The sequence below is a fragment of the Somniosus microcephalus genome, chromosome 5 (assembly GCF_052327205.1).
Source record: "Somniosus microcephalus isolate GS21.2 chromosome 5, FLI_Smic_1.0, whole genome shotgun sequence".
In the NCBI taxonomy this organism is placed as follows: Eukaryota; Metazoa; Chordata; class Chondrichthyes; order Squaliformes; family Somniosidae; genus Somniosus; species Somniosus microcephalus.
This window is the reverse complement of record NC_140991.1, coordinates 193889161-193903092: the sequence shown is the minus strand read 5'-3', so window position 1 is coordinate 193903092 and position 13932 is coordinate 193889161. Positions and strand designations below refer to the sequence as shown.

Genomic DNA, 13932 nt, shown 5'->3' with positions numbered 1-13932 from the left:
CTGGAAATTGAAAAAGGCAGATACAAGAAATCCTGGCAGCCTAGAGAGAATAGAATATGCGATCAATGTCTGGCTGGCGAGGTTGAAACAGAAATGCATTTCCTCCTAAAATGCGAAAAATTCAACACATCAAGAAACATATTATTCAACAAGCTAAGCCAAACAACCCCAGATTTCAAGGAATTGGATGATCTGTCAAAATTGAGATTAGTCCTAGGAGAAGGAGACAGACCATACCTTGGGGCTAAATATGTAACAACATGTCACAACCTGAGGACTGTTTAAAATTAAGACTGTTTAAAATTAATATTGAACGTACCAAATGAAGTACAAAGACTGTTTAAAATTAATATTGTTTAAAAGTAATATTGTATGTACCCAACAAATGTCAAATCAATTGACACCTACAGAATGTTGGAAAACTGTACCTTTTTGCTATGTAAGCTTTGGCAATATGGTTCTCTGTAAACTTTCATGCCAATAAAGCATTTTAATTGGAATTGGAATTGGACAGAGAGAGAGACAGAGAGAGAGACAGACAGAGAGAGAGAGACAGACAGAGAGAGACAGAGAGAGAGAGACAGACAGAGAGAGAGACAGACAGAGAGAGAGACAGACAGAGAGAGAGAGACAGAGAGAGAGAGAGAGAGAGACAGAGAGAGAGAGAGAGAGACAGAGAGAGAGACAGAGAGAGAGAGAGAGAGAGACCATAACCAAATAAATGTGTACCTTAAACTTTCTGCCCAAACTACAGACACAAAAAAGGAACACAGTAAGCTACATAAAATAAACCAGACATACAGATGGGCCCCAGACAGTGGAGATAAATTCATCACAGCACTAAATTCACCTGATCTCACAAGTAAAATTTCAAAATTTAAAGAAAATCTATATGAGATCACCAGAGATGGTGTAAACACGGCCATAGAGGATATAAATATGATCTTCCATGAGGCAGCTGTAAAAGCCGACCTCGTGAAACAGAAGAGGAAGCATCACAAAAGACAAAATAAAAATATGAAATGGTTTGACCACGAATGCAAAAATGCCAGAAAAGACCTGAGAAAAATATCAAACCAAAAGCATCGGCAACCAAACAATCCGGACCTACGTACTAGATACAACGAAACCCTCAAAAGATATAAACACACCATTAGGAACAAAACACAAAACTATACCCACAAAATACTCGAAGAAATTGAAAACTCCACCAATCCAAAACAATTCTGGGAAATGTGGAATAACCTGAGTACAACACAATTGCAAGCATTACCAATCCAAGATGGCGACATCTGGAGAACACATTTTGAAAACCTCTACAAAGACATCCCAAAAAACAAAACAAACCCAAGTCAACATCAGGTCACAGAAAAACTCCACACATTAGAAGCAACAATTAAAGACAACCAAAACCCTCTAGACTCCCCAATCACATGGAAAGAACTGGCCACAAAAACAAAATCTCTCCACCTAAAGAAAGCCTGTGGCCCAGACAACATCAAAAATGAAATGCTAAAGTTCAGCAATATGGAGATGCAGGGTGCGATACTCAAACTATTCAACATCATATTACGCTCAGGCTGTTTTCCCGATATCTGGTGCCAAGGACTAATCTCCCCCATATATAAAAGTGGAAACAAATCAGACCCAAATAACTACCGCGGCATCTGTGTCAACAGTTGTCTAGGGAAGTTATTCTGCAGTATTCTAAATAGTAGATTACTTGATTTTCTTAACAAACATAATATCCTCAGAAAAAACCAAATAGGCTTTCTTCCAAAACACCGCACCGCCGACCATATCTATACCCTTCACACCCTCATTGAAAAACATAAACACCAAACAAAAAATGGGAAAATATTCGCCTGTTTCATCGACTTCAAGAAAGCCTTTGACTCTATATGGCACGAAGGGCTCTATTATAAACTTCTTCAGTGTGGAATAGGGGGCAAAGTCTATGACCTTATTAAATCAATGTATCTGAAAAACAAATGCGGGGTCAAAATTGGAGACAAACGCACCGATTTCTTCACCCAGAGAAGAGGCGTCCGGCAGGGCTGCAATTTGAGCCCGACCCTGTTCAACATATACATAAATGAATTAGCAGACATGCTGGAGCAAAGCGAGTCACCAGGTCTCCGTCTCCTGGATGGAGAAGTGAAGTCCCTGTTCTATGCGGACGACCTGGTTCTGCTGTCTCCCACAGAACAGGGATTACAGCAACAACTAGACCTACTCGACAAATACTGCCAAAATTGGGCTCTAACAGTAAATCTAAAGAAAACCAACATCATGATTTTTCAGAAAAGACCCAGATGTCAGGAAAACAAATACCAGTTTACCCTCAGTGATACCACTATAGGACACACTATGAGCTACACCTACCTTGGTCTAACTATTACAGCATCAGGGAGCTTCAGCATAGCAGTGAATGCACTAAAAGAAAAAGCCCGAAGAGCCCTATATGCAATAAAAAGAAAATTCTACAACATCCAAATCCCAATCAAAATCTGGCTCAAAATTTTTGACAGCATAATCCTGCCCATTGCACTGTACGGTAGTGAAGTATGGGGCCCGCTAAATCACCAAAGCTACACTAAATGGGAAAAACACACAATAGAAGCCCTACATGCAGAATTCTGCCGAAGCATCCTTCGCACCCAAAGAAAAACGCCAACAAATGCATGCAGAGCCGAACTAGGCAGATACCCACTGATAATAAACATCCAAAAACGAGCACTAAACTTCCTAAATCACCTCAAATCTAGCTCCCCAGACACCCTTCATTTCAAAGCCTTTCAGACCCAAGAGCTAAACCCAGAAAAGAGTCCCCTGAGTCAGCTGCTACTGAAACTAAGTACTCAGCCGGACCCTGACCAGCCCCAGACCAACACAGCCGTCCAAACACCAATCCGAGTGAACCAAATCATTAAAAAATGCAAAGAAACCTACCTGGAACATTGGAACAAAATAACCGAAAGCCAAAGCAGATTAGAATGTTACCGGGCCCTAAAAAGAGAATATAAACTGGCAGACTACCTCACGACCATCAGAGACACAAAACAGAGACAGACCCTCACCAGGTACAGACTAAGCGACCACCAACTGGAAATTGAAAAAGGCAGATACAAGAAATCCTGGCAGCCTAGAGAGAATAGAATATGCGATCAATATCTGGCTGGCGAGGTTGAAACAGAAATGCATTTCCTCCTAAAATGCGAAAAATTCAACACATCAAGAAACATATTATTCAACAAGCTAAGCCAAACAACCCCAGATTTCAAGGAATTGGATGATCTGTCAAAATTGAGATTAGTCCTAGGAGAAGGAGACAGACCATACCTTGGGGCTAAATATGTAACATGTCACAACCTGAGGACTGTTTAAAAGTAAGACTGTTTAAAATTAATATTGAACGTACCAAATGAAGTAGAAAGACTGTTTAAAATTAATATTGTTTAAAAGTAATATTGTATATACCCAACAAATGTCAAATCGATTGACACCTACAGAATGTTGGAAAACTGTACCTTTTTGCAATGTAAGCTTTGGCAATATGGTTCTCTGTAAACTTTCATGCCAATAAAGCATTTGAACTGAACTGAACTGACAGAGAGAGAGACAGAGAGAGAGAGAGACAGAGAGAGAGAGAGAGAGAGAGAGACAGAGAGAGAGAGAGAGACAGAGAGAGAGAGAGAGACAGAGAGAGAGAGAGAGACAGAGAGAGAGAGAGAGACAGAGAGAGAGAGACAGAGACAGAGAGAGAGAGACAGAGAGAGACAGAGACAGAGAGAGACAGAGACAGAGAGAGAGACAGAGAGAGAGACAGAGAGAGAGACAGAGAGAGAGACAGAGAGAGAGAGAGAGACAGAGAGAGAGAGAGAGGACAGAGAGAGAGAGAGAGAGACAGAGAGAGAGAGAGAGACAGAGAGAGAGAGACAGAGAGAGAGAGACAGAGAGAGAGAGACAGAGAGAGAGACAGAGAGAGAGACAGAGAGAGAGACAGAGAGAGAGACAAATGAAGTAGAAAGACTGTTTAAAATTAATATTGTTTAAAAGTAATATTGTATATACCCAACAAATGTCAAATCGATTGACACCTACAGAATGTTGGAAAACTGTACCTTTTTGCAATGTAAGCTTTGGCAATATGGTTCTCTGTAAACTTTCATGCCAATAAAGCATTTGAACTGAACTGAAAAAACTGAGAGAGAGAGACAGAGAGAGAGAGACAGAGAGAGAGAGACAGAGAGAGAGACAGAGAGAGAGACAGAGAGAGAGAGACAGAGAGAGAGAGACAGAGAGAGACAGAGAGAGAGAGAGAGACAGAGAGAGACAGAGAGAGACAGAGAGAGACAGAGAGACAGAGAGAGAGAGAGACAGAGAGAGAGACAGAGAGAGAGACAGAGAGAGAGACAGAGAGAGAGACAGAGAGAGACAGAGAGAGACAGAGACAGAGAGAGAGAGAGAGAGAGACAGAGAGAGAGAGAGACAGAGAGAGAGAGACAGAGAGAGAGAGACAGAGAGAGAGAGACAGAGAGAGAGAGACACTGCCAAAAGACGCAGACCTCCCACTCCCTCTACCATTGGGAGCCCAAACAGGACCACCAATGTCCCCCACCCCCCTTTACAAAACCAACAACAGAACCGTGCTTTTATACCTGACCCAAGACCCCCCTCTAGACCACAGACTGTAGACCAAGAACTGAGAAAGATCATGACGATGCTGAACAGCCTGATAGAAAGCCGGAGAAATTATTAATATTGTTATTTATCATTATCATTATTGTTATCTTATCAGTATTATTACTATTATTAGATAGATATATGTGCATGCCTCATGAAATTTATACTAAATCATCATTTAGCATTATAGAAAATAGTGTTTCCACACTCATCCCACAAAATAGGTCCATTTTATTTCGTTTTATTGAACTATATAAATGCGTTCTTTCCACATAAGCTGCTGGAATATCCAGGGCCTCCGCTCCTCAACTTTTGGGATGAAGAGTACAGACCCTGAATTCCTAAAAGCTATAAAAGACATTGATATAATTGTGTTAACAGAAACATGGTGCCAAAAGGACGTGCCGACCCACTGTCCTCCAATGTACCATGAAATCATTGTGCCCTCAGTAAAGAACACTAAAACACGCAAGGGCAGAACCTCCGGGGGAATATTGGTGTGGTATAAGGGAGAACTGGACAAACACATCTCACCGGTAAAACAGGGAAAATCACACGTATGGCTAAAACTAGATAAAAATATAGGAATAGCAAAAAAAGATGTTTACTTATGTGCGATCTACATACCTCCAATAGAATCGCCATATTTCGAAGAGGAGTTATTTGATACTCTCCACATGGAAATCAGCCATTTCCAGGCCCAAGGAAAGGTGATAATATGTGGGGACCTAAATGCAAGGACCGGTTGTGAACCTGACTTCATAGACCCACAGGGAAACAACCATGTGTTTGGCCAGACCCCTTTAGATGTCACACCAGCCATCGCAAATCGGAACAACCTTGATCGTGAAATAAATAAAAGCGGTAGGGAGGTAGTGCAACTCTGCCGAGCCTTAGGCCTGTACATAGTTAACGGTAGGTTCAGAGGGGACTCCCTAGGGAGACTCACATACTCCTCAACTCTTGGGTCTAGTGTGGTGGACTATACAATCACTGACCTGGACCCCTGCGATATCAACTCATTCACTGTCAGGCAGCAATCCCCCCTCTCAGACCATAACCAAATAAATATGTACCTTAAACTTTCTGCCCAAACTACAGACACAAAAAAGGAACCCAGTAAGCTCCATAAAATAAACCAGACATACAGATGGGCCCCAGACAGTGGAGAAAAATTCATCACAGCACTAAAGTCACCTGATCTCACAAGTAAAATATCAAAATTTAAAGAAAACCCATACGAGATCACCAGAGATGGTGTAAACATGGCCATAGAGGATATAAATATGATCTTCCATGAGGCAGCTGTAAAAGCCGACCTTGTGAAACAGAAGAGGAAGCGTCACAAAAGACAAAATAAAAATAAGAAATGGTTTGACCACGAATGCAAAAATGCCAGAAAAGACCTGAGAAAAATATCAAACCAAAAGCATCACCAACCAAACAATCCGGACCTACGTACTAGATACAATGAAACCCTCAAAAGATATAAACACACCATTAGGAACAAAACACAAAACTATACCCACAAAATACTCGAAGAAATTGAAAACTCCACCAATCCAAAACAATTCTGGGAAATGTGGAATAACCCGAGTACAACACAATTGCAAGCATTACCAATCCAAGATGGAGACATCTGGAGAACACATTTTGAAAACCTCTACAAAGACATCCCAATAAACGAAACAAACCCAAGTCAACATCAGGTCACAGAAAAACTCCACACATTAGAAGCAACAATTAAAGACAACCAAAACCCTCTAGACTCCCCAATCACATGGAAAGAACTGGCCACAAAAACAAAATCTCTCCACCTAAAGAAAGCCTGTGGCCCAGACAACATCAAAAATGAAATGCTCAAGTTCAGCAATATGGAGATGCAGGGTGCGATACTCAAACTATTCAACATCATATTACGCTCAGGCTGTTTTCCCGATATCTGGTGCCAAGGACTAATCTCCCCCATATATAAAAGTGGAAACAAATCAGACCCAAATAACTACCGCGGCATCTGTGTCAACAGTTGTCTAGGAAAGTTATTCTGCAGTATTCTAAATAGTAGATTACTTGATTTTCTTAACAAACATAATATCCTCAGAAAAAACCAAATAGGCTTTCTTCCAAAACACCGCACCGCCGACCATATCTATACCCTTCACACCCTCATTGGAAAACATATACACCAAACAAAAAATGGGAAAATATTCGCCTGTTTCATCGACTTCAAGAAAGCCTTTGACTCTATATGGCACGAAGGGCTCTATTATAAACTTCTTCAGTGTGGAATAGGGGGCAAAGTCTATGACCTTATTAAATCAATGTATCTGAAAAACAAATGCGGGGTCAAAATTGGAGACAAACGCACCGATTTCTTCACCCAGAGAAGAGGCGTCCGGCAGGGCTGCAATTTGAGCCCGACCCTGTTCAACATATACATAAATGAATTAGCAGACATGCTGGAGCAAAGCGAGTCACCAGGTCTCCGTCTCCTGGATGGAGAAGTGAAATCCCTGTTCTATGCGGACGACCTGGTTCTGCTGTCTCCCACAGAACAGGGATTACAGCAACAACTAGACCTACTCGACAAATACTGCCAAAATTGGGCTCTAACAGTAAATCTAAAGAAAACCAACATCATGATTTTTCAAAAAAGGCCCAGATGTCAGGAAAACAAATACCAGTTTACCCTCAGTGATACCATTATAGGACACACTATGAGCTACACCTACCTTGGTCTAACTATTACAGCATCAGGGCGCTTCAGCATAGCAGTGAATGCACTAAAAGAAAAAGCCCGAAGAGCCCTATATGCAATAAAAAGAAAATTCTACAACATCCAAATCCCAATCAAAATCTGGCTCAAAATATTTGACAGCATAATCCTGCCCATTGCACTGTACGGTAGTGAAGTATGGGGCCCGCTAAATCACCAAAGCTACACTAAATGGGAAAAACACACAATAGAAGCCCTACATGCAGAATTCTGCCGAAGCATCCTTCGCACCCAAAGAAAAACGCCAACAAATGCATGCAGAGCCGAACTAGGCAGATACCCACTGATAATAAACATCCAAAAACGAGCACTAAACTTCCTAAATCACCTCAAATCTAGCTCCCCAGACACCCTTCATTTCAAAGCCTTTCAGACCCAAGAGCTAAACCCAGAAAAGAGTCCCCTGAGTCAGCTGCTACTGAAACTAAGTACTCAGCCGGACCCTGACCAGCCCCAGACCAACACAGCCGTCCAAACACCAATCCGAGTGAACCAAATCATTAAAAAATGCAAAGAAACCTACCTGGAACATTGGAACAAAATAACCGAAAGCCAAAGCAGAGTAGAATGTTACCGGGCCCTAAAAAGAGAATATAAACTGGCAGACTACCTCACGACCATCAGAGACACAAAACAGAGACAGACCCTCACCAGGTACAGACTAAGCGACCACCAACTGGAAATTGAAAAAGGCAGATACAAGAAATCCTGGCAGCCTAGAGAGAATAGAATATGCGATCAATGTCTGGCTGGCGAGGTTGAAACAGAAATGCATTTCCTCCTAAAATGCGAAAAATTCAACACATCAAGAAACATATTATTCAACAAGCTAAGCCAAACAACCCCAGATTTCAAGGAATTGGATGATCTGTCAAAATTGAGATTAGTCCTAGGAGAAGGAGACAGACCATACCTTGGGGCCAAATATGTAACAACATGTCACAACCTGAGGACTGTCTAAAATTAAGACTGTTTAAAATTAATATTGAACGTACCAAATGAAGTACAAAGACTGTTTAAAATTAATATTGTTTAAAAGTAATATTGTATGTACCCAACAAATGTCAAATCGATTGACACCTACAGAATGTTGGAAAACTGTACCTTTTTGCTATGTAAGCTTTGGCAATATGGTTCTCTGTAAACTTTCATGCCAATAAAGCATTTGAATTGAATTGAATTGACAGAGAGAGACAGAGACAGAGAGAGACAGAGACAGAGACAGAGACAGAGAGAGAGAGACAGAGAGAGACAGAGAGAGAGAGAGACAGAGAGAGAGAGAGACAGAGAGAGAGAGAGAGACAGACAGAGAGAGAGAGAGACAGACAAACAGAGAGAGAGAGACAGACAGAGAGATCCTTTTATATATATATAGATTTAAAAAGATACTGTGACCTGGCTAAAGCAAAGTACAAGACAGGCTGCAGAAGATCAGATCATAGGCAGGCTTGGCATATGAATTTTCAACCCTGTTCAGGGGTTAAAATTAACTAACATCCCCACATCAGCCTAATACTGTGTGTAGGGAAACAGATAGAGTGAGTTGTGAGCCGTTAATTCAATTGAATGGTTATAAGAAAGTGAAACTGGCAAGATTCAATTACTGTTTTAAACTTACTGCCAACTATTACTATTGTTTTTAAATTAGAAAGGTACTTTTTCATACTCCAACAAAAAAAATATACCCTTTTAGTTCAGAGGAGGAACACTGATTGCAGTGGGGAAAGCAGAGAAGAAAGAATGAATGAACGATCAGTGGCACAACAGGTTGGAGAACCAAGGTGTAGTACTACACACTACTTTGCCCCTCTAGCAATTAATTACTGGAAAATAACACTGGGCTTGAAGTGAATGCTACAAAACCACAAGACAAAAAGCAGCAGCCGACAAGCTTAGTGGCCTGTAGTCACTGTTGCATTTAAACAAAAACTAAAAATGCACTTACTATTTATAATACATACACACATGGGTGTTTGACAAAGACAGGTAAACCCACATAAGCCAATTTCTACATCTGGCAGAAAATGCACAGAACTTGCACCAGCAAGTGCTTTACTTCTTTTGACTTAGTAACCCACTGTTAATATTGAGGCCCATTACATTCAACCTGTACAGTATATAGGCAGGAATAAATACCACAGGAAACAAGTACTCTCACTCCCAAGGTAATCCAGGAGTCAATTTATCACTTTGAAACAGGCTGCTTCTAGTAAAAACACAACTAAATCTCCCTTTTCAATTATCAGTTGGACAAATGACTGATTTTACCCCAGTTTTGGGTTGTACTTGGTTAACTGTACTAATCAACAAACTATCGCCATGGAGAGCTACTACAAATTATACTTTTAACTTTTTCAAACTGCATGATTTGGCATAGTTACCAACGGTATGCAATCTAGAGAAAACTACATTAAACTGTATGCTATAACATTATAACAGAATTATCATGGAAAATGGAAAGCTAAAGGCTAGGCAGCTGGGAGTTTGGAAGTGGAGTTGCAAGTGACTGGGTGGAGGTGGGGAGGGAGTTTTTTCCCCTCCAGTGGCAGACACAAAAGGAAGTGGAGTTGGAATGGGATGTGGGTTGGGAGGGATATAAGGAAGTGGTTGGAGATGGTCTTTATTTGTGATCGAGACCATGGGAGTGGAGAGGTTAGGGAGATGGCATGGTAAGTGTTTATATGGAGGGAGAGGTTTAGAGAGGACAGGAGGGCAGTGAACTCAGTGGAGAGTGGACAAGTGGAGCCGAGATGGAGATTGAAATCACCGGAGGATGAGGAGTTGCTCAATGCAGAGGCAGTTTGGAAAGGACAAGGGCATTTCAGGCAAGAGGGGCAGAACAAAATGAGGTGTTTGAAGGAGGAAAGACCAGGGTATGATTTTGTGATAAGGGACACACCACCAAGACAGTGAACAGAGGATAGCCTATATTGTTGTTATGGACAAAGAAAATTAGATGTGATGACATGATAGCACGCATTTGTTGAATATCGTGAATTCAGATGCTATATTCCAATCATGATTAAAAAGTGCTTCCTGGTGTAGGTGAGGTGATGGATTCTGGCACAAAGATGGCAAATCTGCCCGAGCCTGATTTGGGAAGACTCTGAGGTTTAGATTGCATGTGTATCAGAAATGGAGTAATGTTACAGTTTAGAAATGACAATAAAAGCATAAAATAAGAATGCCTGAAGTTACTTCAATGTATCTTCTCGGGAAGCCACTTTCTTCTGGAATTCACAGCAATCTAAAATTTTGCTACTGCTCATCCACTAGCAAGATTGGGGGTGCGGGAAACCTTTTGCTTTAATCACTTCAGTTATGCTTATTTCAGCTTTGCTACTTAAGCAAAAAAAAAAATGCAGGATTTGTTTTACAAAAAATTGAAGCGGAGTAGTTAGCCATCAGTAAAGTAACAGGGTAGCCATGTTAGGAGAGGTGCGCTGGGTGTAGCCATGCTATCACCAGATCTGAAATTTTAAAGAAAAGGAGAAATTAATTAAGCCTGCATTACCTCATAGAATAGCATTTATCAAAAGGATTATGACATAAAATTAATATTTTAGACATTTACATTGTAGTGAATGGTATTTGAGCTCTTTCATGACAAAATAGTAATTTTTAAAACATTTTTAACAAATGGTATGATAATGTAGCATTTCAAAGTAAGAAAATGCACTGACGGGCCCTTTATGAATTTGTTCAGGAGCCTGGGGTTACCAGTGGGCGGCTGTCTCAGTAAGAGCTACTATTAGTGACTGCAAACACCAATATTGCTGAATGACAGTCAACAAAGCTATGGATCGAAGCTTGATTAGGGGTTGAGGGTGGACGGGGTGGGGGGGGGGGGGGGGTGGAAGAACGAGAATCCTGAGTGTTCTAAAAAAGCTTGCCATCAAACAAGAGTGTAATTGAAGATTAAAGATCTATTAAAATACACTATTTACACAACGAGTCAATTTTCTTTTACATTACCATGCCACTCATACAATGGTAGACTGCTCACATGAACATTTATTTACAACTTACAATGAACAATGTGATTTTAGTAGTTCAGCAATTGCCAACCTGAATTTGTTTTACATTTTATACTCAAACAGAAACAAAGGCATTGGAAGGCAATTACTCCAATTAAATGGATTCTAAGCATTCTGTACTGTTAATAGACTATTACCATTCTGAGGTCAAAAAAAGTATCTTCATAATCTGTTCACCAAAGACATCTGAATATTGCTTCTCAATTTTACAAGTCATCAAATTCTCATCCAGTTGCCAATTTTCTTCCCTCTTCCTCACCTGGACATTGACAGGTCTCTGGTGCTTCAAACAAGTAGCATTCTTCACGTGCGAGCCTATACAGTTAATGCTGGCTAGGGCTGGATATTTGATCACTGGAGCATTGCAGGTAAGCACATTCTATCCTCACTTGACATCTCCAAAAGGTGCAATTTCCAGGAAGGGCAATCAGACAATGAGCAGATGGGGAAACAGTCACTAATTTTCTCCTTCTTAACCCAGGGTCACAGAGGCCAATTGTAATGTCCTACTGCAACCTCTGCTGGTATCAGCTAACTCATCAGGGGCTGGGGATTAAACATCGTACTTTCCCAGGCTGTATAGCTCAGTTCAACATTGGGCAGTGTATTTACACAGAGGCATCAATATGCTAATACAGGATTAATCAGTCTTTTTTCAATTTCAGGGACGGTGTCTGAATTCCAACACCGAGGCAATTTCTATTAACAAGATGATTGCCATAGAATTTCACTGAGCTGGGGATTTGTTCAGGCCTTTCTACTTGTTTTATGATGTATATAATTTGAAAAATGTTTCTGGATGTTTCCTGGTCTGTGTCAAGTTAGCTAAAGGCCGGTTCTGGGGTGCTACAATTAACCTTAGCAGACCTGGGCTAGGAAGGAGCAGGAAAAAAAAAGTCAGTCCTAGTTCTCTGTCTGGTTTGCTATCCTGTGATCCGTGCTGGAAAGCGCACATATGGAATTCAAGTGAGGATAGGATTGGGCTCAGCTGTGATATCCTCCCATGGACAAAGTGGCTAACATCACAGACGCCAACAAGCACCACATCAATATTTGATACGATCCACACATGCTATGCATCAATACTCCTGACTGCCTAGCAGCAAATTCTTCATGTTAAATGGTGGAAGCCATCCGATTTTAATCTTTGGTTTGTAGCTAATACGATGCCAGCCTCAGATTCATCTCTGGTGCAATCAGGGTTTCACTGAAAGAGGAATCAAATTCCACCATTTGCCTTCAGAATTAACTGTATCCTACTTTGTTGTCAAGAATATCCTTTTATGGAATGCTTACTGCTGAACATACAGATGTGTGTGTGTGTGTGTGTGTGTGGGGGGAGAAAGAAGATAAAAAGGAATGATAGCCTGCTTTGTCAACTAATTGCCAGTAGCACACCATACCTCAATACTGCCTAATATTTAGTCAGAAGTTAAGTCTAAAACAGCACAATTGTATAAACAGTTACGTAAAGCAAATTAGGACACAAACTAAAAAGGAAATAAAGTTACATGTAAAATTAAACTCTGTACACGGAGCAAATAAAAACTAGATTCAATAAATATGCAAAAGCCAACTTTATCTTGAAGGGTATGCTTATTTGATTATACAGATAACGTTACATTATAGGTAACAGCAGAACAAACTGTCCCCAAAATACAAAGCACACATCTCAATATTTTGTAACTGCTCCAAAGAGTTACTCTAACTTCCCAGGCTTACAATCTGTACAGTAAACAGAGACAGAGTTGCAATTTGCAGAACACTGTAGCTTGTGTACCAGCATGTCTAGAGCCTAATATTCAACTTCCCCGTTCAAAAGATACAAAAAATGCTTCAGATTGTTGTAGCCAATACAATTTCCTCATTTCTGCCTTGCTCTTGTTCTAAATAAAACACAAATTGCAACAACAGGCGTGTGTGTCAGATCAGGTCACCTTTAGTAGCTTGTAGCTAGACTACTCAAACACTAGTCTATGAAAAGTTTGTGCTATTACCACAGATTAACAAAGTGTATGGCACAATGTATGGAAACGTCAAGATAAGATTTAATCTTTAAGGCATGACATTAACAAAGTATGATGACGACCGTTGTATTGCAAACTAGACAACCAATGCACCTCTAGTCGCTTTCATTTATTTTAAACTGCATAACTAGGAATAATGCACTTTCCACTTAACAACTGCACTTTATGGTATTTTTCATCAGATTTTCTTGTTTACTTTGGATGAGGGATAAGACGAGGAAAGAGGCAGAACAGATCTAGCCCAGTTGCATAATGGTTAATGTGAAAATTCCCCTGATAAAAGACACTCACCTCTTCAATTCCCTTTAATGGTTGTCTCTTGTTCAGCTACACCAGTCATGAATGCTCATTAAAGTGCAGCATATCCCAGGCACACCTTAACAGCCCTCGAGAGCCAAGAATTATG

General features: G+C 40.5%; 1 protein-coding gene across 2 annotated transcripts in view; it reads right to left on the bottom strand.

Annotated features, from left to right (window-relative positions):
- LOC147117500 (ubiquitin-conjugating enzyme E2 E1-like) overlaps positions 1–13932 on the bottom strand; it is a 121853-nt gene that overhangs the window by 62980 nt on the left and 44941 nt on the right. Inside the window, exon 1 of one of the 2 annotated variants that reach the window (XM_085988522.1) lies at positions 10661–10845. The exons of the other annotated variant lie outside the window; for it this stretch is intronic. Within the exon in view, the coding sequence (XP_085844648.1) occupies positions 10661–10731 (71 nt within the window). The 5' untranslated portion in view covers positions 10732–10845. Of the gene's footprint in view, positions 1–10660; positions 10846–13932 lie in introns of those variants that run through there. 2 annotated transcript variants of the gene reach the window in all.